This window comes from Rhea pennata, chromosome 2, assembly GCF_028389875.1.
Source record: "Rhea pennata isolate bPtePen1 chromosome 2, bPtePen1.pri, whole genome shotgun sequence".
In the NCBI taxonomy this organism is placed as follows: Eukaryota; Metazoa; Chordata; class Aves; order Rheiformes; family Rheidae; genus Rhea; species Rhea pennata.
In genome coordinates, this window is record NC_084664.1 from 62,467,112 (window position 1) to 62,488,541 (window position 21,430).

The following is a 21,430-nucleotide window of genomic DNA, read 5'->3' on the forward strand; positions in this document are numbered from 1 at the left end:
GCTCTCTTGGTTTCCCCGCTTCCCTCACTGGTTTCCTCATTCTCCAGCAACAGCCCACCGCTGTGCAAGTCGAATGCTCAAAGGACTGGGGAACACCTAGCCAGTTCTGCGGGTGACACCTTAATGATGGGAACGGGTCGATGAGTGCCAAGAACAATCTAAGGAGGTGCTGTCCAGGATAGGGCAGTTTGGAGGGGAAGTATGCTTTATTCAGGACAGCCTGTTCTTTCCAGCAGAATACCAGGCAGACTCCTCTTCGCTGGGTACTGCATCACCGTGGACCCTGAATCGATACACACACGTGTATTCCGGGTGGCCCCAGTTGCTCAGCACCTTCAGCTTCACATACTGCAGGGAGTCAGAGCGCTCGTTCTGAAAGGAGAAGAAAGGCACCGTCTTTTCCTCTCCATCCTTCAGCTACTTAGAGCTTCCCCCCAGCCAGCTACACCTCTCCTCCACCTCCTCCTCTCCTCCACTTCTCATGCCTCTTCCTCTGCATACCTTCAGCTGGAAAGTCTGAAAGGGATGTTCTGCAGCCATGTAGGTGAACTCTCCTAGGAACAGCCCCTGCTCCTCATTTTCTGCCTTCATCCCCTATGGAAAGGAAAGGAGTGTCATGCAAACGGAGTGGCTCACAAGAATGTGATTCTTCTCCAGGCTTGGAGGAAGTTGTAGGTCTGAGAGAACCCTCCCAGCACTGCGGGACCTATAGTCACTTGCGTGCTGCCGCCCTCCAGTGCTTAGAAATGCCCTTTCCAACAGCCCTGACTCTACAGCAACCACTTACATAGACAGCAAAGTCCCTTGGGGCACTGGAGATGTTTTCCCCAGGTGACACTCTCATGGAAATATGTTCCAGAGTTACAGCGCGGGGAAAGATTGCTTTAGGCAGCCTGATGAAGACATGACCCTGGCTCCCGGGGAAAGACCAGCAGTTTCCCGGATGATTTTCGGGCTGAAAGAAGAGGAGTGCATACTGGTCATGTGGCAAAGGGAAGCTCGCAGCAGTGGATTTGGTTCCCCCCGACCTTGGTTGCTCTCTGCTTCTTGGTGTCCCTACCTCCAGGATAACCTCGGGAGACTTCATGGCGTGCAGCAATGGAAGCCCAGCCCAGGAGAGTATTCCTCTGGTGTTGCGGAAGGAGGCAGAAGTCTTGGAATGGATGACGGTAGCCCCTGAAACATGAGTGCACCAGTCAAGTACTGTTTTGCCTGGATGACTGCATCTGCTTAGAAGGCTGCGATCTCTCCGGAGCATCTCAGGAACCACATCGGCCTGCAGAGCTGTCCTCAAGCAAGCAACAGGCACACTCCCCTCAGACAGTTACTTCACTTCCGGACATGGATGAACTCTGGGGAGACTCAGAAGAACAGGGTTTCTTGAGCAGCCATCTTGTATGTGAACAGCCGCAGCCCTGGTACCGGCCTCCTTTGCCTCCACGGTTACTTGCTTAGATTCCCTTTAATGCTCCCCGAGGAGCAATCAAGGGGTGCAGACATAGCTGTGTCCTCACGGACACTGCCACCACGATGCCCGTTCCCAGTGCACGGTCAGCTGGGAAAATGCCCCTAAGTATTCCCAGATCTCCAGCAGTGACAGTCCCCTCTGTCTTCCCTGCAGGAGCCCCCTGCAACACCCAGCAGCGACTCATTCGGCTGTGCTAAGGGGCCGTGGAAGATGAAAGCTAACAGGCCCAAGCATAGGCAGCAGGCCTCCTGCCTTGGTTGTTCCCGCGCTGTAGCCGCACCTGATGATTTGCGGGCAAAATCCGGCAACTGGACCTGGTTATATTCCAGCTTCTCCAAAGCTTCATCGATTATCTTTTGAACATCCTGGGAAGGAACCCAAAACAAAGCAGCTCTTAGAGGCAAACAGGCACATCCCAGCTCCCCTCTGGGCCAGGCAAAGTCATCTTGGGCGTTGCACTCTGGCCTAAGCAGCTTGCAAATTCCCTGAAAAGCTCCCAGGATTGCTTGGCTCTGAACAACCAGGATCAGAAGAGCAGAGCACCGGAGTGAGGAGCCCCAAAAGCTGAAGCTATGGGAACGCGTTTCCTCCTCTTTCAGCTCACAAGTGGAGGGCAGCAGCAGCAGCCTCTCTCTGGCTCACCACTAGTTTGCTTGTAGGAGCCACTCCTGGAGCTGAAGGACAGTTTTTGTAGGGCAGAGCATTTGTGCTGACAGGGCCAGCACAGAGGCTGTAAGAGGCCGACAAAATGGCTGAGGAGAGAGCCTTTATTCGCCCACAGGGCTTATGACCCAGGCCCTTTGGATCCTGACGGGATTCCCTCGAGCACGACAGCAGGGAACCTGGCTGTAACAGCACGTTTCCCCTGCATCGGCAAAGCCCACATGAACCCAAGGTTCCCAGGCACAATTCTGAGGGCTGGGTTCCAAGTTCTCCCAGAGAACTGGCTGCCGCATCAGCAGCCGGTGTAAATACGGGCTGCAGATACTGCCCTGCCAGTTCCTACCAGACATGATAGCTAGACCGAGAGGAAGATGAGATGGAGACAAGTGGAATTCCCTTTGTGGCCCTCTATTGCCATGCGAGCAGAGAGGAGCCACGGAAGAAGGAACTGCGGAGACCCACCATACCTGTGGCAGCAGCACAGGGCTTTTTGTTTGCTCTGGTGGGGACCTCTACTGGGGTATGTGCCGGGATGAGGAAAAACGCCTCTGAGGAGAGCCTTCTGCAATGGCCTCTTACCGCTCCTGTCATGCCCGGCAGCTCCATCAGCTTCACCGCCTCGCTGAGAGCACGCCGGGCAATGTCCTTTGTGCTCCACCTCAGAGCATGGAGGACTTCCTGGAGCTCACGTAGCTGTCCTTGGAGGCTCTGGATTTCGTCATCTGTGGCTCCTAATGCCTCCTCCGCTTGCCTAGAAAGAGCATGCCACACAGACCACTGATCATGCGCGCCGGTGCCATGCCAGGGTAACAGGAGAGAGGTAACAAACCTCCCTCGGGGTGACTGGGCGCATCAAGGGGCCGGGAGCCTTATTTCTCTGTTTCACATGGAGACTCCCATGTGTCTGAAGAGCCTGTGGCAAGGGAACTGCCTCCCTGCTGCATGACCACCTTTGGGGGAACTGCTGAACGTCTGCCCAAGTTCCCAAAGCCAAAAACAAGACTCTGGCAAAAATCTTAAGGGTCAGCAGACCATCAAATCCATGTAGCCACTCTCCTATAGTCCTTTAAAGGCTGCTGCTTACTACAACTCCTTTTTCCCTGCCTCTTTCTTGGCTTTTTATTCCTTTTCCTTCTCTGGCTTAGCAATCCACCAGTGATGATGCACTAGCTAAGGGAAACTGCACAGCCGTACTCTCCTGCATCAGTGATGGCCATTTGTCCTGGCTGACTTCCCTGTGCTTGGTTTGCAGTTATCTCTGCCTTCAGGCTGTTTCTTTCACCGTTCTGCTCCCTCACCTCCTGGCTCCGTTTCCTCGGTTTAGCTACCCTCTTCCGCCTTCCCCCTGGGCCCCCAAGGGCCCCCCACCCTTTGCTCTACAAATACATTCTGTCCTCCCTCTCTGCTCATAGTCATGCCTCTGCCCTCACAGCCTGCCCAGCTCAAAGGGTCTTCACAGGCAAGTGCTGTGACACTGCCCCGAGCCTCCGAGGAGGAGCCGTTTGGCTTGGCCTCTCCTCTGCCTTGATGGGAAACAGTGCTGCAAAGGCTGTGTGCCCCAGCCCTGCACTGGGAAGCAACCAGGCAGGTCTGCCAGCAGCTACGCCCAAGCGTGGAGCCAGAGAAGCAGCTGCAGGAGGAACACTACCCTCTGGCCCTTCTCAAGCAGCACCAAGGGGGAGCTTCCAACAGCCCAGCCCTAGCTAAGGGGCTCCCGGAGGGCTTCCTCCAGACCTCAAAGAGATACAGCTGCCCTCTAGGGAGAACAGGAAGGGGGAAAGGCAGATAGGGCGTTGGGACGAGCTTTGGGAATTGTCTCGCGTGATGCTTGTGTGAGGCGGGACTGGAGCTCCTCCAAAGCATCATCTAATCAAGAGGAAATCCTTTTTACCTCTGTGTCTTCACCTGCACGCCAGACAGAGCAGTCTCCTCCTGTAGGGACAGGTAAGGGAACACTCAGTCCAAACACTAACAACCTGCTGCAGAAGTGAAGGAAGGCCTTTACGGCAATGGGAAGCAAACAGGCCCAGACATCATGCCGCCGGGGACTCAGCTGCTGCACTGCCAGGCACTGGGAAACTATCACGGGAGACTGCCAGGCAAGACAACGTAATTCACCCTGGCTAGTGTGGTATTCGAGAAGCATCTAGTCTTTGAAATCTCCCCCAATTCCACAGAGCAATTCTTAAAAACCCCTTCTACTATGAACCTGCTGAATGAGGCTCGCAAGCGTGCACACACACACAGACACACACAGAGCTTTAGTGGTTGCTAGGTTGAACAGTTGGGCAAAGAATGAGCCAGACCAACAGACTCGAGATTTCAAAAGCAACACAGTACTTTGCAGAAACTTACAGACCCACAGATGCGTAACTGTGGTCCAGTTCTAGCTATGCACTACATAATGAGTTTCACATAAAGGCTCTGGTGTTTGACCCAATTTACCTTCCCCTGACAGACCTGGCAGTGGTGGCTCAGGGACCTTGCCCTAGCCCCAGAAAGGAAGCAACTTTGAACAAAGCTGCACTTGGTGCCCCGGAGTTAAACCTAGCAGAAGCACTCTTCATTTGAGGCACTCAGAACGTTACCTGCTGGCCAACAGGTTTAGAGAAGAACACGTAGGTCCTTGCTGCTGCTGTGCTTGTCCGGATGCCCTCTTCATCAAGCAGCCCCACGTGGTAAAGACCTGTTAGTCACAAACCAAACCTCTCTGAACACTTTGGACTCACGCATGCCAGAAGAGCCGTGTGCAAGCAGGGCTGCAGTCCTTGAGGCATGCTGACGCCCAGCTTAGGTTACAAAGCTTGGAGTGAGTTGGTGCGCCAGCAAAAGACAGGCTGCAAGCACTTCTGAGGCTGGGGACTACTTGGGAAGGGCTACAAGCCAAGCCTGGGGATCTCCTGGGCTTTCTGAATCCCTCAGGAAACCTTAACCAGCTGCCTCCCTCCACAGGGCTGCCTACTCCACTCCGAGGGTCGGGCACAGATGCCACCATTGTGCCTCCTCGCCTCTTCTCAGGAACAGGTCATGATGGAAGAGAGGCCTCGGAAGCGATGACGATTCCTTCCCCAGGACACGCTCCTTTCTGCTGAAGGAAGCTTCTCCACTTCCTGGGGCAAGCAGGCCAGCCACTGCCTCTTCGCAGGCTTAGCAGAACTGGCTTCTGCTCCAGGAAGGAGGAAGTCATCCTGTCCCCACCCACGCCCCCTCCGCCTGCCAGGCTCTGAACCCTGGAAGCGTGGCACCCCTCTCTCAGGGACTTCCGGCTCCTAGTTGGGCTCCTCTGGCCACAGCCATCTCCTGCACCCAGGCAGAAGGAAGCACTGGCTCTCTCGCAAAGGACCACCGTTACTTGCAGGCTCTACACACACTCACCAAAAAGGGAGAAAAAAAGAGCAAGCAGCACCAGAAACATCGTCCTCTGAGCCTTCATCTGCCTGTGGAGGAGCACAGAGGAAAAGCAGGGTGAGGCTGGCTGCAGCTGTGCAGGTCCCCAGCAGCCTCCAGAGCAGCAGTAACGACTGCAGCTCTTGCACCTGGCGTGACTGCCTTGGGAAGTGGCCTGCTCCTGCATGCTGCCTGGGGCCAGTGGACAAGTTCTCCCCCACTGTGGGTGGGGCAGTGGGCTATTCAGGAGGGTGAGGACTGGGGCTGGGGAGCCAGGCAGGCAGGACTAACTCCAGAATGGGAGAAGCAGCGCCAGCATAGGCTAGGGCCATACCTCCTGCCCATGCGAGCAGAGTCGCTTCTCTGCAGACCAAAGGGACATAATCCACACCTGTTCCTGCTGCCCACCATCCAGTCATACTTGTGTCAATTTACATCTACCTTCACTCTCAAGAAAGGACTCTCCCTCCGCTTTACCTTCCGATAGTGCCCAAAACATGCATCACGAAGTGCTGAGGACACATTACACACGACCAGACCAAATTTGACATGAGGCTGAAAGCTCCTGAAAAACAGTCAAGATGGAGAAAGTCCTGTCAGCTCATGTGTAGTTCTAGGTTAGGGCTTCTACTCGCCCTCTGTGTGTTGGCAGAGGGCAGGAGGCAGGCGCCTGTTTTGCTCCCTTGCTCCTGCTGCTGTCAGTTGCTCTGCAGCTGCAGGCAGGACAGGGGAAGGGAAATTAACTCCCTTCAGTCCAAAAATCATTACTTCCTAAGGTCATTTCTCCCTGTTAGGGCTACAAGGCTCTGCCCCTTAGTACATAAGCTAGAGCTGCCTTTTGTGGTCCCCAGGACCTTGAGGCACAGCCTGAGGCCAGGCTTCTGGGAGCTCCTGCTCTGCCTCTGACAAGACTTTTCAGCCACTGGGGGCTAAAAGCTCTTCATCAGCTGCAGAAAGTGCAGAGCGAGCTGGACTTGGGACGCCAAAACCTGCAGACAGAAAGCAGCAGGCAATCAGGAGTCTTTGTACGTTTCAGCAAAAGTGCTTCGGTCGCCACAGAAAGCCTCCACGTCGCCTTTCCCGCCTTTGGGTGGCCGAGCCACGCAGAACCAGAGCTCTCTTAATGCAGGGGCGTTTGAGCAGGTTCTGCTCATTGCCACTGTGCAACAGCCTCCTCCTTCCACGGAAACAGCCCCCACGGCAAGCGTAAACAAGCAGCGGGAGCTGCACTTAAGAGTCCTATCAGCTTACTTTGGCCCGGGCGCTGTGGCTCGTCTTGGCCCAGCCTGCAGATGCCAGAGCTCTGGAGAACAGGCCCTTGCCTCGCAGGTTGCCTGCAAGAAAGAAAAGGGCTCAGGCGCTGAGGACGCACCGGAGCTGCTGCTGCATTCAGCCGGCTTTCCACGGAGCTCGGCGGCTGTCCTCGCGCTCTTCCCCAGTCCGCGCCCCCACCCCGGGCTCACGAGGTGGCAAAGGCGCTTGGGGAAGAGAGGACGATTTCCCCCGCTCTCCCAGGCAGCACGTCCGTACCCGCCCGTGTCTCGGCCTCGGTTTCTGAACATAGCTGCGGAGCCGCAGCTGCCAAACACCCTGCTTGCTCGGGCACGAGCCAGAAGCGCTCCGACCTCCAGGCCCTCACGGCAGAGAGTGACCGAGCGGCAGCGCCGGCCCCGAGCTGCCGCCCTGCTCTTGCGGCCTCACACAGCGGCGGCGGGTGTGACGAGTGTGACATGTGCGACGTGTGACGTTGACGTCACGGCGCTCGGTGACATCACCGCGGAAACGGCAGCGCCCTGTTTGCAGGCAGGGCCCCACCGAGAGCGAGCAGCAGCCGCTCTGCTGCGGGCCAGAGGGGCATCCGCGCAAAGCGCAGCGTCCCCTTCCCAGCCGCGAACCCTTTGCGGTGCCCGCGAGGAGCGAACACGCTTGGAGCCACCACACGCAGCCTCGTGCAGTCCCCGCTTCTGACACTCTGCACCCCCAGGGCCTGCAGAGCTCGCCGCAGCGAGCACCCACGCACATTGGGCAGTTCCCTGCCAGGGCCTCAGCTGTGTGCCGGCGGCAGCAGCTCCTTTCTTGTAGCCCGGGGAAGGCATGGCGCAGCAAAACTGTGCACTAGCTATGCATGCACTCAGCTAAGGTCAGCTAGAAGACACTCTTGAGCAACTCCCTGGCAACCCCAAAGACCACCAAAGATCCCCACAGAAGACCCCCCAAGACCCACCAAGCACATGCACAATCACAGTACTATAATTTGTCCCAGGAAATGGGATGAATACTTCAAGTAGTCCCACAAAATATGTGTAAGATAGGGTGCTAAAAACTTTGCTTAGAGCGACATGCAGCACGTACTTGAGGAGGAACAAACCCCCCTGCATCCAGCACTGCAATGAAGAATACCTGCTTTCTGAAACTTCAGATTAAGTTTTAGGGGGTTTTATTCTGAGCCAGATTTTACACCCACCCCCGTGCTGCATGCCTGCTGCTACGGAAGGAGGTGCAGGCCTTTGGCTCCACTGCTTTTGGGCTTCCCTGCAGTCTCTCAAAGCAATGGCACTTGCCGAGAGGGTTTCCTTGGCCCACTTGGCAGGGCTTGTCCACATGGTCTTGCTGGGTTTGTGACAGACCCATTCCCCATGTGTGCTAAATTGCCTTGTCCTCGTTTTGAAGTGCTCTTGCAAGGCCTCTGTCCCCCAAACTCATAATCCTTTGCAGAGACCAGAACACAAGCAGTATCACTTACGGCAGCACTACAGGAGGCACCAGGTGGCTCCAGCACACACAACACCAACCCTCACCAGCAGACGCTCTGCACACCACCGTGGAACAAGGCTTTTTATAGTCTCTCTTACTTCTTCCAGAAGATTCTTGGCCAATCACAGCTCACAGTCAGCAACTTCTCCTTCTACAGAAGGCTGCACACCCACCACAGCCCATCTCAGCGGTCCGAGCTGGTTTAAACTGGAAACTCTGGTTGCTGCTTGCAGCTTCCCCACAAAGGGAAAGTGCCAGGGAAGGGAAGAAACATCCTGGACCTACAAGGCTCGAGACTGCCTCTTCAGTCCCGAAAGGGGGAACAAAACCTTCAAAGGCATCCCATTGCCTGTATGTACGCCCAAAGAGCCTCACGACCGACCGCGATCTGACACTGCCTCTCTGGGCCCCGATTATGGGGAAGTTAACGAGGAGAAACAAGCTTGGGTCCCCTGCGGACAGAAGGAGGCTCGTCCCCACGTGGGCTGTGTTGTGGCAGCTCTGTGCCGCGAGCCACTCGCGTACGCACCAGCTCGACAGCTGAGAGAGACGCTCGGGTGGGGCTTCACGAAGGGCACCCTCCCCGTCTTCGGGACCAGAGGCACGAGAAGACAACCCCTCCTGTCCAGGGGCGAGCGCCGCGTCTCAGCAGAACGTTACAGCCCAAAAGGAGGACGAGCGGTCTGCGCGCTCAGTTGTTGAAAGCACCCGTGACGCCAAGGCACCTGGCACAGCAGCCGTGCTATAAGCAAGGCCCTTGGTGAGGGCAGCTCCCAAGTGCTGTCAGGAGACTTTTCCGCTGGCATCCTAGGGAGCGTGAGGGGTCAGGAAGGGCCTTAAGGATGGGGAGCCAGGAGCCAAATGCAGGGCCAGGGCATCACAGCAACAGCCCTGTCCCACAGCACCCAAGCAGGCCAAGCAGGACGTGGCCAGCTCCAGGAAGGGTGCGGAGCATCAGGCAAGAGCAGGCTGTTGAGGCAGGTCCAAGAACAAGGCGCAGCAGCAGGCCAGGGTCAGGCCCAAGGCGCCAGGGCAGCGCCAGGCCCAGGCCCAGCGGAAGAAGGGTCAGTCCCCTGGTCAGGCTCTGGATCACCAAGGCCCTTGGCCAGGTGGTGAGATCGTAAGGTAGGCCTCTTAGTGCACTTGGGCCCATTAGCAGAGGGGCTGCTGGGCTCTTGCTAGTGATTGACATGGCAAGAGTGCTGCATTCAGTCTCTGGCGGCTGAAAGCCGGCTCTCCCGCTGAGAGCGAGCCAGTTGGCACAGGCCAAGAACTCAAAGGGAGACCCGCTCTCCAGAGCCCAGGAGACACAGGGGCATGTGCCTCCCAAGGAACTACTTAGATGTGGTCCTAGCTGCAAGCTGGCTGGCTTGTTGGAAGTAGTAGGCAGACAACAGGGAAATCGGTCTTCTCAAACTTTGTACCGCCTATACCTCTGTTTGAGAGCCTCCACGTTTCTGGTCTGCGTCCTAACATGGAAAGGGTAGCAATCATGGGGAGCACTGCTGGGAGGCCGGACTTGTCGAGGGTAGATCAGCTGTCACGACATCAGACCACCTCAAGCACTTTAGACCTGATGCCGTGCAGAGAGAGCTCAGGCGGATATTTCCTGGAGAGGAGGTCGTGGTGTGTCCCAACAGTTTCCAGGGCAGCCTGTGCTCTGCTGAGCACCTTTATTCTCCCCCGCAGGCCTCCATCCTTCAGTATGATGTGGGGGTCTGTGGAAGTCCGCGTATGAGTGATGTGCGACTTGGGGTCAAGACAGAAGGGTACTGGCAAAAGGCCTGGGTGTCTTCAGTATGCAAAGCTTCCCTGGAGCCTGAAGGCAACTGCTCCCCTCACTCGGCTGTAGCTGACTAGGGGATAATGCCCACGACCGATCTCACCTCGGATCTGTGCAGAGGTGCTGTCCAGGATAGAGCAGTTTGGAGGGGAAGTATACTTTATTCAGGACAGCCTGTTCTTTCCAGCAGAATGCGAGGCAGACTCCTCCTTGCTGGGTACTGCATCACCGTGGACCCTGAATCGATACACACAGTGTATTCCAGGTGGCCCCAGTTGCTCAGCACCTTCAGCTTCACATACTGCAGGGAGTCAGAGCGCTCGTTCTGAAAGGAGAAGAAAGGCACCGTCTTTTCCTCTCCATCCTTCAGCTACTTAGAACTTCCCCCCAGCCAGCTACACCTCTCCTCCACCTCCTCCTCTCCTTCACTTCTCATGCCTCTTCCTCTGCATACCTTCAGCTGGAAAGCCTGAAAGGGATGTTCTGCAGCCATGTAGGTGAACTCTCCTAGGAACAGCCCCTGCTCCTCATTTTCTGCCTTCATCCCCTACGGAAAGGAAAGGAGTGTCATGCAAACGGAGTGACTCACAAAAATGTGATTCTTCTCCAGGCTTGGAGGCACTTGTAGGTCTGAGAGAACCCTCCCAGCACTGCGGGACCTGTAGTCACTTGCGTGCTGCCGCCCTCCAGTGTTTAGAAATGCCCTTACCAATGACCGATCTCGCCTCAGATCTGCACTGTCCCTACGGGCTCCTGTGGGCCTGAGCAGGACTAGCCAAGAGCCATCTGCCACAGAGGGGTGCAGGCAGCTTGCTGAAGTGTGGGGAAGTAACAGTCCCACCCGGGCCAGGCAGGAAGAGCTGGCTGGGAAACGGGAAAAGCCCCTCTTCGAGGAGGGAGACAAAAGCAAGGAGCAAAAGGAACGGACCAGTCCCTCTGGCCCGAGAGGCAGAGGTGCGTTGGTGCAAGCTCTGTCGGAGCACGGAAGGGGTCCTGGGGATTATTAACTTCTTAGCCAAGCTCCCGCTCTCGTCACTGGGGCGAGGCACTGGGAAAATGGCATGTCCTTGCACGAGCCCAAGGCCAAAGAGAACTGCTCGGCTCGCCAGTGGCTGTTGTTTGATCTGGCCAGAGCTGTAGAAGCTGCGGGGCAAGGACAAGAGCCGAGTTTACAAGGTGCACAAAACAACTCAGGTCGAGCTCCTAAGGAGGCCCCAGCACCATGGGGTGGTGCCTGGCTGCAGTGCTGTGCCTGGCCAAAGGCTTAGTGTAGAGAGAAGCAGCAGCCTTGAGTCAGACTGGCTGGGACCTGGAGTCGAGGGGCAGGGGTATTTGGGAACGAGAGGGTGAGGAACACCCTCCAATGCAAGAGGCCACACAGCTGAAGGAGGTAGCTGTGGTGAGTGGGGAACAGGACCTGCAGAGGGAGGAAGCAGAGTGCGTAGTTTCGGGCACAAGACATCATGGTGGGAAAGGGGATACGGCCAGAAAGGAGGAGGTCTGGAAGAACCAAGGGGGAGCATGGTGGAGAAAAGCCTTCTGGGAAGAGGGGAGGGAATGAGAAGAGGTGGGAAAACACCAGCTGCTTCTGCCACAGCGGAAAATCTATGCCCGTCCCGCACAAACTCCCAGGACTCGGAGTCCCGAGCCCTAGTAACACCTACGTACGCCACACTGGCCCAGGGAAAAGGGGTACTCGGAGGTACCCCTCCAAGGGGACTTGTACACTACAAGGGGCATGGAACTGAAAACTCCTCTGTTGATACACACAGGATCGGAAGCCAGCTGCTTAGGTTGTCAGGGGCCCCTACTGTCGGGAAAATCAGCCCAACACGCCGAACAAATCGTAGGAGGTGAGCCCGGACAGAGATCCCATCTTTCAAGCCCTGAACCCGCACACTAAAGGGCCTGGAGGGGTTTCCAAGGTCTGCTGAAGAGGGTGCAGGGTGGGCATTGACAGAAGAGGCAAAAATCTAGGGGAAGAGCCCATGCACCCTGTCTGTAAAAGCCACGCGGCGGAGCGGGTGCAGAGCGACACGAGGAGAGTGCTCGCCTGCGTGTAGTGAGAGGCTCCTCCTGCAGCCAACGTGCACCAAGCCACGCAGGCCATAAGGAAGCAGGGAGAGCAGTGGCTTGCTGTAATGCCCTGGCAAAGCGCTGCTTTGCTCTCCCTCTGTCCTCCAAGTCAGAAATGACTTGTGCCCTTACGCTGAGAGGAAAGCTCTCTTGGTTTCCCCGCTTCCCTCACTGGTTTCCTCATTCTCCAGCAACAGCCCACCGCTGTGCAAGTCGAATGCTCAAAGGACTGGGGAACACCTAGCCAGTTCTGCGGGTGACACCTTAATGATGGGAACGGGTCGATGAGTGCCAAGAACAATCTAAGGAGGTGCTGTCCAGGATAGGGCAGTTTGGAGGGGAAGTATACTTTATTCAGGACAGCCTGTTCTTTCCAGCAGAATACCAGGCAGACTCCTCTTCGCTGGGTACTGCATCACCGTGGACCCTGAATCGATACACACACGTGTATTCCGGGTGGCCCCAGTTGCTCAGCACCTTCAGCTTCACATACTGCAGGGAGTCAGAGCACTCGTTCTGAAAGGAGAAGAAAGGCACCGTCTTTTCCTCTCCATCCTTCAGCTACTTAGAGCTTCCCCCCCAGCCAGCTACACCTCTCCTCCACCTCCTCCTCTCCTCCACTTCTCATGCCTCTTCCTCTGCATACCTTCAGCTGGAAAGTCTGAAAGGGATGTTCTGCAGCCATGTAGGTGAACTCTCCTAGGAACAGCCCCTGCTCCTCATTTTCTGCCTTCATCCCCTACGGAAAGGAAAGGAGTGTCATGCAAACGGAGTGGCTCACAAGAATGTGATTCTTCTCCAGGCTTGAAGGAAGTTGTAGGTCTGAGACAATCCTCCCAGCACTGCGGGACCTGTAGTCACTCACGTGCTGCCGCCCTCCAGTGCTTAGAAATGCCCTTTCCAACAGCCCTGACTCTACAGCAACCACTTACATAGACAGCAAAGTCCCTTGGGGCACTGGAGATGTTTTCCCCAGGTGATGCTCTCACGGAAATATGTTCCAGAGTTACAGCGTGGGGAAAGATTGCTTTAGGCAGCCTGATGAAGACATGACCCTGGCTCCCGGGGAAAGACCAGCAGTTTCCCGGATGATTTTTGGGCTGAAAGAAGAGGAGTGCACACTGGTCATGTGGCAAAGGGAAGCTCGCAGCAGTGGATTTGGTTCCCCCCGACCTTGGTTGCTCTCTGCTTCTTGGTGTCCCTACCTCCAGGATAACCTCGGGAGACTTCATGGCGTGCAGCAATGGGAGCCCAGCCCAGAAGAGTATTCCTCTGGTGCTGGGGCCCTGTGTCTGGGCCTTGGCTATCTTGCAGGATTGTAAAGAACTGAGGTAAGCAACAAGCCATTCAAAAATCACCAAGGAGGGATTCCTTGAGGGCAAGAGGACTAAGAAGATAAGATAAGCAGACCCCTGTATTCACTGACAGGATATGCATCCAGAAGAGGAGTCAACCCAGCAGATAAGCAGATGCCTGTAAATCACTCTCAGAATGTGCACCCAGAAGGGGAGTCAACACAACAGCCAATTAGAAACTGAGCAGATGCGCTTGGACAATATTAGACAACCAATAGAAATGCTTTGCGAGGCGCGTTGATACATGAGCTTGTTAGAAAAGATATATAAATTAGGTAGGCAAAGGAATAAAGTTGGATTGAACTTGCATCACATTGATGTGTGTGTGTTCCTTCCCGTGCTTGCCAAGGATGGGCTGCGGCACTCTGGTGTTGCGGAAGGAGGCAGAAGTCTTGGAATGGATGACGGTAGCCCCTGAAACATGAATGCACCAGTCAAGTACTGTCTTGCCTGGAGGACTGCATCTGCTTAGAAGGCTGCGATCTCTCCGGAGCATCTCAGGAACCACATCGGCCTGCAGAGCTGTCCTCAAGCAAGCAACAGGCACACTCCCCTCGGACAGTTACTTCACTTCCGGACATGGATGAACTCTGGGGAGACTCAGAAGAACAGGGTTTCTTGAGCAGCCATCTTGTATGTGAACAGCCGCAGCCCTGGTACCGGCCTCCTTTGCCTCCACGGTTACTTGCTTAGATTCCCTTTAATGCTCCCCGAGGAGCAATCAAGGGGTGCAGACATAGCTGTGTCCTCACGGACACTGCCACCGCGATGCCCGTTCCCAGTGCACGGTCAGCTGGGAAAATGCCCCTAAGTATTCCCAGATCTCCAGCAGTGACAGTCCCCTCTGTCTTCCCTGCAGGAGCCCCCTGCAACACCCAGCAGCGACTCATTCGGCTGTGCTAAGGGGCCGTGGAAGATGAAAGCTAACAGGCCCAAGCATAGGCAGCAGGCCTCCTGCCTTGGTTGTTCCCGCGCTGTAGCCGCACCTAATGATTTGCGGGCAAAATCCGGCAACTGGACCTGGTTATATTCCAGCTTCTCCAAGGCTTCATCGATTATCTTTTGAACATCCTGGGAAGGAACCCAAAACAAAGCAGCTCTTAGAGGCAAACAGGCACATCCCAGCTCCCCTCTGGGCCAGGCAAAGTCATCTTGGGCGTTGCACTCTGGCCTAAGCAGCTTGCAAATTCCCTGAAAAGCTCCCAGGATTGCTTGGCTCTGAACAACCAGGATCAGAAGAGCAGAGCACCGGAGTGAGGAGCCCCAAAAGCTGAAGCTATGGGAACGCGTTTCCTCCTCTTTCAGCTCACAAGTGGAGGGCAGCAGCAGCAACCTCTCTCTGGCTCACCACTAGTTTGCTTGTAGGAGCCACTCCTGGAGCTGAAGGACAGTTTTTGTAGGGCAGAGCATTTGTGCTGACAGGGCCAGCACAGGGGCCGTAGGCGGCCGACAAAATGGCTGAGGAGAGAGCCTTTATTCGCCCACAGGGCTTATGACCCAGGCCCTTTGGTTCCTGACAGGATTCCCTCGAGCACGACAGCAGGGAACCTGGCTGTAACAGCACGTTTCCCCTGCATCGGCAAAGCCCACATGAACCCAAGGTTCCCAGGCACAATTCTGAGGGCTGGGTTCCAAGTTCTCCCAGAGAACTGGCTGCCGCATCAGCAGCCGGTGTAAATACGGGCTGCAGATACTGCCCTGCCAGTTCCTACCAGACATGATAGCTAGACCGAGAGGAAGATGAGATGGAGACAAGTGGAATTCCCTTTGTGGCCCTCTATTGCCATGCGAGTAGAGAGGAGCCACGGAAGAAGGAACTGCGGAGACCCACCATACCTGTGGCAGCAGCACAGGGCTTTTTGTTTGCTCTGGTGGGGACCTCTACTGGGGTATGTGCCGGGATGAGGAAAAACGCCTCTGAGGAGAGCCTTCTGCAATGGCCTCTTACCGCTCCTGTCATGCCCGGCAGCTCCATCAGCTTCACCGCCTCGCTGAGAGCACGCCGGGCAATGTCCTTTGTGCTCCACCTCAGAGCATGGAGGACTTCCTGGAGCTCACGTAGCTGTCCTTGGAGGCTCTGGATTTCGTCATCTGTGGCTCCTAATGCCTCCTCTGCTTGCCTAGGAAGAGCATGCCACACAGACCACTGATCATGCGCGCCGGTGCCATGCCAGGGTAACAGGAGAGAGGTAACAAACCTCCCTCGGGGTGACTGGGCGCATCAAGGGGCCGGGAGCCTTATTTCTCTGTTTCACATGGAGACTCCCATGTGTCTGAAGAGCCTGTGGCAAGGGAACTGCCTCCCTGCTGCATGACCACCTTTGGGGGAACTGCTGAACGTCTGCCCAAGTTCCCAAAGCCAAAAACAAGACTCTGGCAAAAATCTTAAGGGTCAGCAGACCATCAAATCCATGTAGCCACTCTCCTGTAGTTCATTGAAGGCTGCTGCTTACTAGCAACTCCCCTGTTTCTCTGCCTCTTTCTTGGCTTTTTATTCCTTTTCCTTCTCTGGCTTAGCGATCCACCAGTGATGATGAGCTGGCTAAGGGAGACAGCAGGTGAGAGCTCTGCAGCATCAGTGACAGCCTTTTATCCTGGCCGACTTCCCTGTGCTTGGTTTGCAGTTATCTCTGCCTTCAGGCTGTTTCTTTCACCGTTCTGCTCCCTCACCTCCTGGCTCCGTTTCCTCGGTTTAGCTACCCTCTTCCGCCTTCCCCCTGGGCCCCCAAGGGCCCCCCACCCTTTGCTCTACAAATACATTCTGTCCTCCCTCTCTGCTCATAGTCATGCCTCTGCCCTCACAGCCTGCCCAGCTCAAAGGGTCTTCACAGGCAAGTGCTGTGACACTGCCCCGAGCCTCCGAGGAGGAGCCGTTTGGCTTGGCCTCTCCTCTGCCTTGATGGGAAACAGTGCTGCAAAGGCTGTGTGCCCCAGCCCTGCACTGGGAAGCAACCAGGCAGGTCTGCCAGCAGCTACGCCCAAGCGTGGAGCCAGAGAAGCAGCTGCAGGAGGAACACTACCCTCTGGCCCTTCTCAAGCAGCACCAAGGGGGAGCTTCCAACAGCCCAGCCCTAGCTAAGGGGCTCCCGGAGGGCTTCCTCCAGACCTCAAAGAGATACAGCTGCCCTCTAGGGAGAACAGGAAGGGGGAAAGGCAGATAGGGCGTTGGGACGAGCTTTGGGAATTGTCTCGCGTGATGCTTGTGTGAGGCGGGACTGGAGCTCCTCCAAAGCATCATCTAATCAAGAGGAAATCCTTTTTACCTCTGTGTCTTCACCTGCACGCCAGACAGAGCAGTCTCCTCCTGTAGGGACAGGTAAGGGAACACTCAGTCCAAACACTAACAACCTGCTGCAGAAGTGAAGGAATGGCCTTTACGGCAATGGGAAGCAAACAGGCCCAGACATCATGCCGCCGGGGACTCAGCTGCTGCACTGCCAGGCACTGGGAAACTATCACGGGAGACTGCCAGGCAAGACAACGTAATTCACCCTGGCTAGTGTGGTATTCAAGAAGCATCTAGTCTTTGAAATCTCCCCCAATTCCACAGAGCAATTCTTAAAAACCCCTTCTACTATGAACCTGCTGAATGAGGCTCGCAAGCGTGCACACACACACAGACACACACAGAGTTTTAGTGGTTGCTAGGTTGAACAGTTGGGCAAAGAATGAGCCAGACCAACAGACTCGAGATTTCAAAAGCAACACAGTACTTTGCAGAAACTTACAGACCCACAGATGCGTAACTGTGGTCCAGTTCTAGCTATGCACTACATAATGAGTTTCACATAAAGGCTCCTTGCTGCTGCTGTGCTTGTCCGGATGCCCTCTTCATCAAGCAGCCCCACGTGGTAAAGACCTGTTAGTCACAAACCAAACCTCTCTGAACACTTTGGACTCACGCATGCCAGAAGAGCTGTGTGCAAGCAGGGCTGCAGTCCTTGAGGCATGCTGACGCCCAGCTTAGGTTACAAAGCTTGGAGTGAGTTGGTGCGCCAGCAAAAGACAGGCTGCAAGCACTTCTGAGGCTGGGGACTACTTGGGAAGGGCTACAAGCCAAGCCTGGGGATCTCCTGGGCTTTCTGAATCCCTCAGGAAACCTTAACCAGCTGCCTCCCTCCACAGGGCTGCCTACTCCACTCCGAGGGTCGGGCACAGATGCCACCATTGTGCCTCCTCGCCTCTTCTCAGGAACAGGTCATGATGGAAGAGAGGCCTCGGAAGCGATGAAGATTCCTTCCCCAGGACGCGCTCCTTTCTGCTGAAGGAAGCTTCTCCACTTCCTGGGGCAAGCAGGCCAGCCACTGCCTCTTCGCAGGCTTAGCAGAACTGGCTTCTGCTCCAGGAAGGAGGAAGTCATCCTGTCCCCACCCACGCCCCCTCCGCCTGCCAGGCTCTGAACCCTGGAAGCGTGGCACCCCTCTCTCAGGGACTTCCGGCTCCTAGTTGGGCTCCTCTGGCCACAGCCATCTACCTGCACCCAGGCAGAAGGAAGCACTGGCTCTCTCGCAAAGGACCACCGTTACTTGCGGGCTCTACACACACTCACCAAAAAGGGAGAAAAAAAGAGCAAGCAGCACCAGAAACATCGTCCTCTGAGCCTTCATCTGCCTGTGGAGGAGCACAGAGGAAAAGCAGGGTGAGGCTGGCTGCAGCTGTGCAGGTCCCCAGCAGCCTCCAGAGCAGCAGTAACGACTGCAGCTCTTGCACCTGGCGTGACTGCCTTGGGAAGTGGCCTGCTCCTGCATGCTGCCTGGGGCCAGTGGACAAGTTCTCCCCCACTGTGGGTGGGGCAGTGGGCTATTCAGGAGGGTGAGGACTGGGACTGGGGAGCCAGGCAGGCAGGACTAACTCCAGAATGGGAGAAGCAGCGCCAGCATAGGCTAGGGCCATACCTCCTGCCCATGCGAGCAGAGTCGCTTCTCTGCAGACCAAAGGGACATAATCCACACCTGTTCCTGCTGCCCACCATCCAGTCATACTTGTGTCAATTTACATCTACCTTCACTCTCAAGAAAGGACTCTCCCTCCGCTTTACCTTCCGATAGTGCCCAAAACATGCATCACGAAGTGCTGAGGACACATTACACACGACCAGACCAAATTTGACATGAGGCTGAAAGCTCCTGAAAAACAGTCAAGATGGAGAAAGTCCCGTCAGCTCATGTGTAGTTCTAGGTTAGGGCTTCTACTCGCCCTCTGTGTATTGGCAGAGGGCAGGAGGCAGGCGCCTGTTTTGCTCCCTTGCTCCTGCTGCTGTCAGTTGCTCTGCAGCTGCAGGCAGGACAGGGGAAGGGAAATTAACTCCCTTCAGTCCAAAAATCCTTTCTTCCTAAGGTCGTTCCTCAGAACAGCCATGTACATTGGGCAGTTCTTCGCCAGGGCCTTGGCCGCATGCTGGTGGCAGCAGCTCCTTTCTTGTAGCCTGGGAAAGGAATGGTGCCGCAAGAGAATGGCTGGGTGTACACGCTAGCTTCTGGTTACTGCTCTGGGCTCTTGACAGCAAAAGACAGGGGACATGTTTAGAGGAAAGGAAAGGAGCATCTGTCTCTCTAGTGTTTTTTGATACCTTATGGTATCTCTAGGGACTGGAATCATCCCCCTGTTTCCTTTTAGAAAAAAGGAAGGTTTTATTCCCCAACCCCCCCCCCCACCGTGACTGACGATTCATGGAGTCAGCAAAAGAGTTTTTGTGACATGCCAACAGAGTCTGGTAAATAAATTTCAGGCAGGTCAGCAGTGCTGCCTGCCAGTGCCCACCTGTGCTCACTAAGAACTGCCGATCACTCACACCTCAGTCCTCTCGGGGCCCCATTCCTGTTTACTTTCACGATAATATCCACAGTCTTCACAAGGACTCCTAAGGCAAACTCTGTCTGACCAAGTTGGCCTGGTAGGACCTACTCAGCACTGAGGACCTGAGGAAGTTTTGCAGATGAAATACTCCTCAGTAGGGAGACACAAGAGGCAAGTAGGTACCTGTAAAAGCAATGCAAAACAAGCAAGCTTTGAGGAAGAGAGGCAAGAGTAAGCAGAACACCCAACACTGGATTACATTCCCCCTCACCATGCCTGCTGTCTGTTTCTTTATGTCCCTACCTCATGAAAGCACAGGAGACTTCCTGTAGCCCAACAATGGGAGCCCAGCTCAGAAGAGTTTTCTCCAGTATGCTGGAAGAAGCCAGAAGTCTTTCAAAGCAGGGCAGCAGCCCCTCAAAGGTTAACATGAATGCAATAACAGAGTACAGTCTTCCCTAGATAATGATACATACCTGGATGTAAGCTTTTCATCTGTCTAGAAGGTCTTATGAACCACGTGTCGCAGGCCTGTCAACTTTAAAAATACTACTATTTATTCCTAGATCTCCAGCAGTGACAGTCACCTCTGTCTTTCTTGCATGGGCCTCTGGAACACGCAGCAGTGACTATTAAACTGTCCCCAAAAGTTGTAGGAAATGCAATCTAACAGTCATCCACTAATGAACAAGAACACCAAGGCTTGAGGACTTTCCAGTGTTGTTTGCTACATTACACACTGCCAGTCACTGTGCCTTTCGAACATGCAGCAGTAATGCTCTCCCCTATGAGGAAAGGCTGAGAAAGCTGGGCCTGTTTAGCCTGGAGAAGACAAGACGGGGGGGGAGGGGATCTTATCAATGTCTATAAGTACCTGAAGGGAGGGTGTCAAGGGGACGGGGACAAACTCATTCCAGTAGTGTCATGGAACAGGAGAAGAGGCCAACGGGCAGAAATTGAAGCACAGGAAGTTCCACCTGAATGGGAGGAGGAATTTCTTCACTGTGAGAGTGACAGAGCACAGGAACAGGCTGCCCAGAGAGGCTGTGGAGTCTCCTTCTCTGGAGATCTTCAAGGCCTGCCTGGCTGCAACCCTAACATGCTCTAGGTGACCCTGCTTGAGCAGCGGGGTTGGACTAGATGATCTCTAGAGGTCCCTTCCAACCTCAACCATTCTGTGATCCTGTGAATTGCTTTTTTTTACCGTCTCTCTTGCCACAGGGGATGTTCAAATGCAGATCTTGTCCAGTTGGACAGGAGGCACTTTGGAAGGTGCCCTGCCTTAGTAGCTCATGTGGTGTAGCTGTACCTGATGATTTGTGGGCATAATCAGGCATCTGGACTTAGTTATCTTCCAGCTTGTCCAATGCTTCATTAGTTAGCTTTCACATGTTCTGGTAAAGAACACAGAAGAGAGGGGCTCTTAGCGGGAAAATGAACAGGCCACCAGGTGCATCCCCTTACAAGGGTAGCCAAGGTGAACTCTTTAGAGCCATGCTGGGGAAACCCTGCAAAGAGTTAACAAGACACAAGGACAAGGGAGAGAGGGTATTGTAGAACAGTACTGCAAAGGACAACCAGCTCCAGCCAAATAACCTTGATGAAACCACAACACTTTGAAGAATGTGAGGGGTAGACAAGACAAAAAACAGAATAACCAGAACATCCTGAAGTTCACTCAGGCTTATTAACATATTAAATTACCCACCTCTAAATGAAAAATGAGATGGAAGTGACACAATAATGATGTTACCACCTTCTTCTCTGCTTCTCATGCTAATTCACAGGAATGCTAAAGTGCACACGCAAATACATGATGCAATAAAATTGTAACCAATAGAAAAACTTGCATAAAGTACTCCCTTGAAAGTGTGTATAAATAAAAAATGAGAAGAGGAAAAGGGCACTAGCTTTGTGGATCTACCATCTAGCACTCAGCACAAAAAGAGCAAGCACCTTGACCCTGTGTGTCTGCTGGCTGCTTGCACACTGGGTAACATAACCCAGTTTTGGGACACGAGGCTTGGATGTTCAACTCCTCACCTGCTTGCTTAGAAAGAGCACATCACACAGAGCAAAAGCGCTGCTCTCACCAGCCTGTGCTACTCCCTGGGAACAGCAGAGGCACCAAACCTCACACAGCTCATA

The 21,430-nt window shown here is 54.8% G+C and overlaps 2 protein-coding genes across 2 annotated transcripts; both read right to left on the reverse strand.

Moving 5' to 3' along the window:
- Positions 1-210: 210 nt before the first annotated feature.
- Positions 211-4,908, reverse strand: LOC134136578 (SUN domain-containing protein 3-like). Its single transcript, XM_062568491.1, has 8 exons — positions 4,861-4,908; positions 4,023-4,063; positions 2,711-2,882; positions 1,749-1,833; positions 1,061-1,176; positions 788-955; positions 502-594; positions 211-372 (listed from the first exon to the last, which is right to left on the reverse strand). Exons 1-8 carry the CDS (start codon positions 4,906-4,908, stop codon positions 211-213), a joined length of 885 nt encoding a protein of 294 aa, XP_062424475.1.
- Positions 4,909-9,820: 4,912 nt separating this feature from the next.
- LOC134136579 (SUN domain-containing protein 3-like) lies at positions 9,821-17,654 on the reverse strand. The gene is made up of 10 exons (XM_062568492.1): positions 17,622-17,654; positions 16,750-16,790; positions 15,435-15,606; positions 14,445-14,557; positions 13,337-13,502; positions 13,064-13,231; positions 12,778-12,870; positions 12,543-12,647; positions 10,510-10,602; positions 9,821-10,021 (listed from the first exon to the last, which is right to left on the reverse strand). The coding sequence occupies exons 1-10, from the start codon at positions 17,652-17,654 to the stop codon at positions 9,821-9,823; spliced, it is 1,185 nt and encodes a 394-aa protein (XP_062424476.1).
- Between the last annotated feature and the right edge of the window lie 3,776 nt (positions 17,655-21,430).

Excerpts from the sequence above, each read along its gene's own strand:
- LOC134136578 (XM_062568491.1), bottom strand. The coding sequence starts at position 4,908 with ATGCCTCAAGGACTGCAGCCCTGCTTGCACACGGCTCTTCTGGCATGC. Across the intron at positions 1,834-2,710 it reads TGCCGGGCATGACAGGAGCG|GATGTTCAAAAGATAATCGA; the intron begins GTAAGAGGCCAT and ends GTTCCTTCCCAG. Across the intron at positions 1,177-1,748 it reads TTTTGCCCGCAAATCATCAG|GGGCTACCGTCATCCATTCC; the intron begins GTGCGGCTACAG and ends CTCATGTTTCAG.
- LOC134136579 (XM_062568492.1), bottom strand. The coding sequence starts at position 17,654 with ATGGTGGCATCTGTGCCCGACCCTCGGAGTGGA. Across the intron at positions 15,607-16,749 it reads GTGCAGGTGAAGACACAGAG|GCAAGCAGAGGAGGCATTAG; the intron begins GTAAAAAGGATT and ends TGCTCTTCCTAG. Across the intron at positions 10,603-12,542 it reads TCAGGGTCCACGGTGATGCA|GGGATGAAGGCAGAAAATGA; the intron begins GTACCCAGCGAA and ends TCCTTTCCGTAG.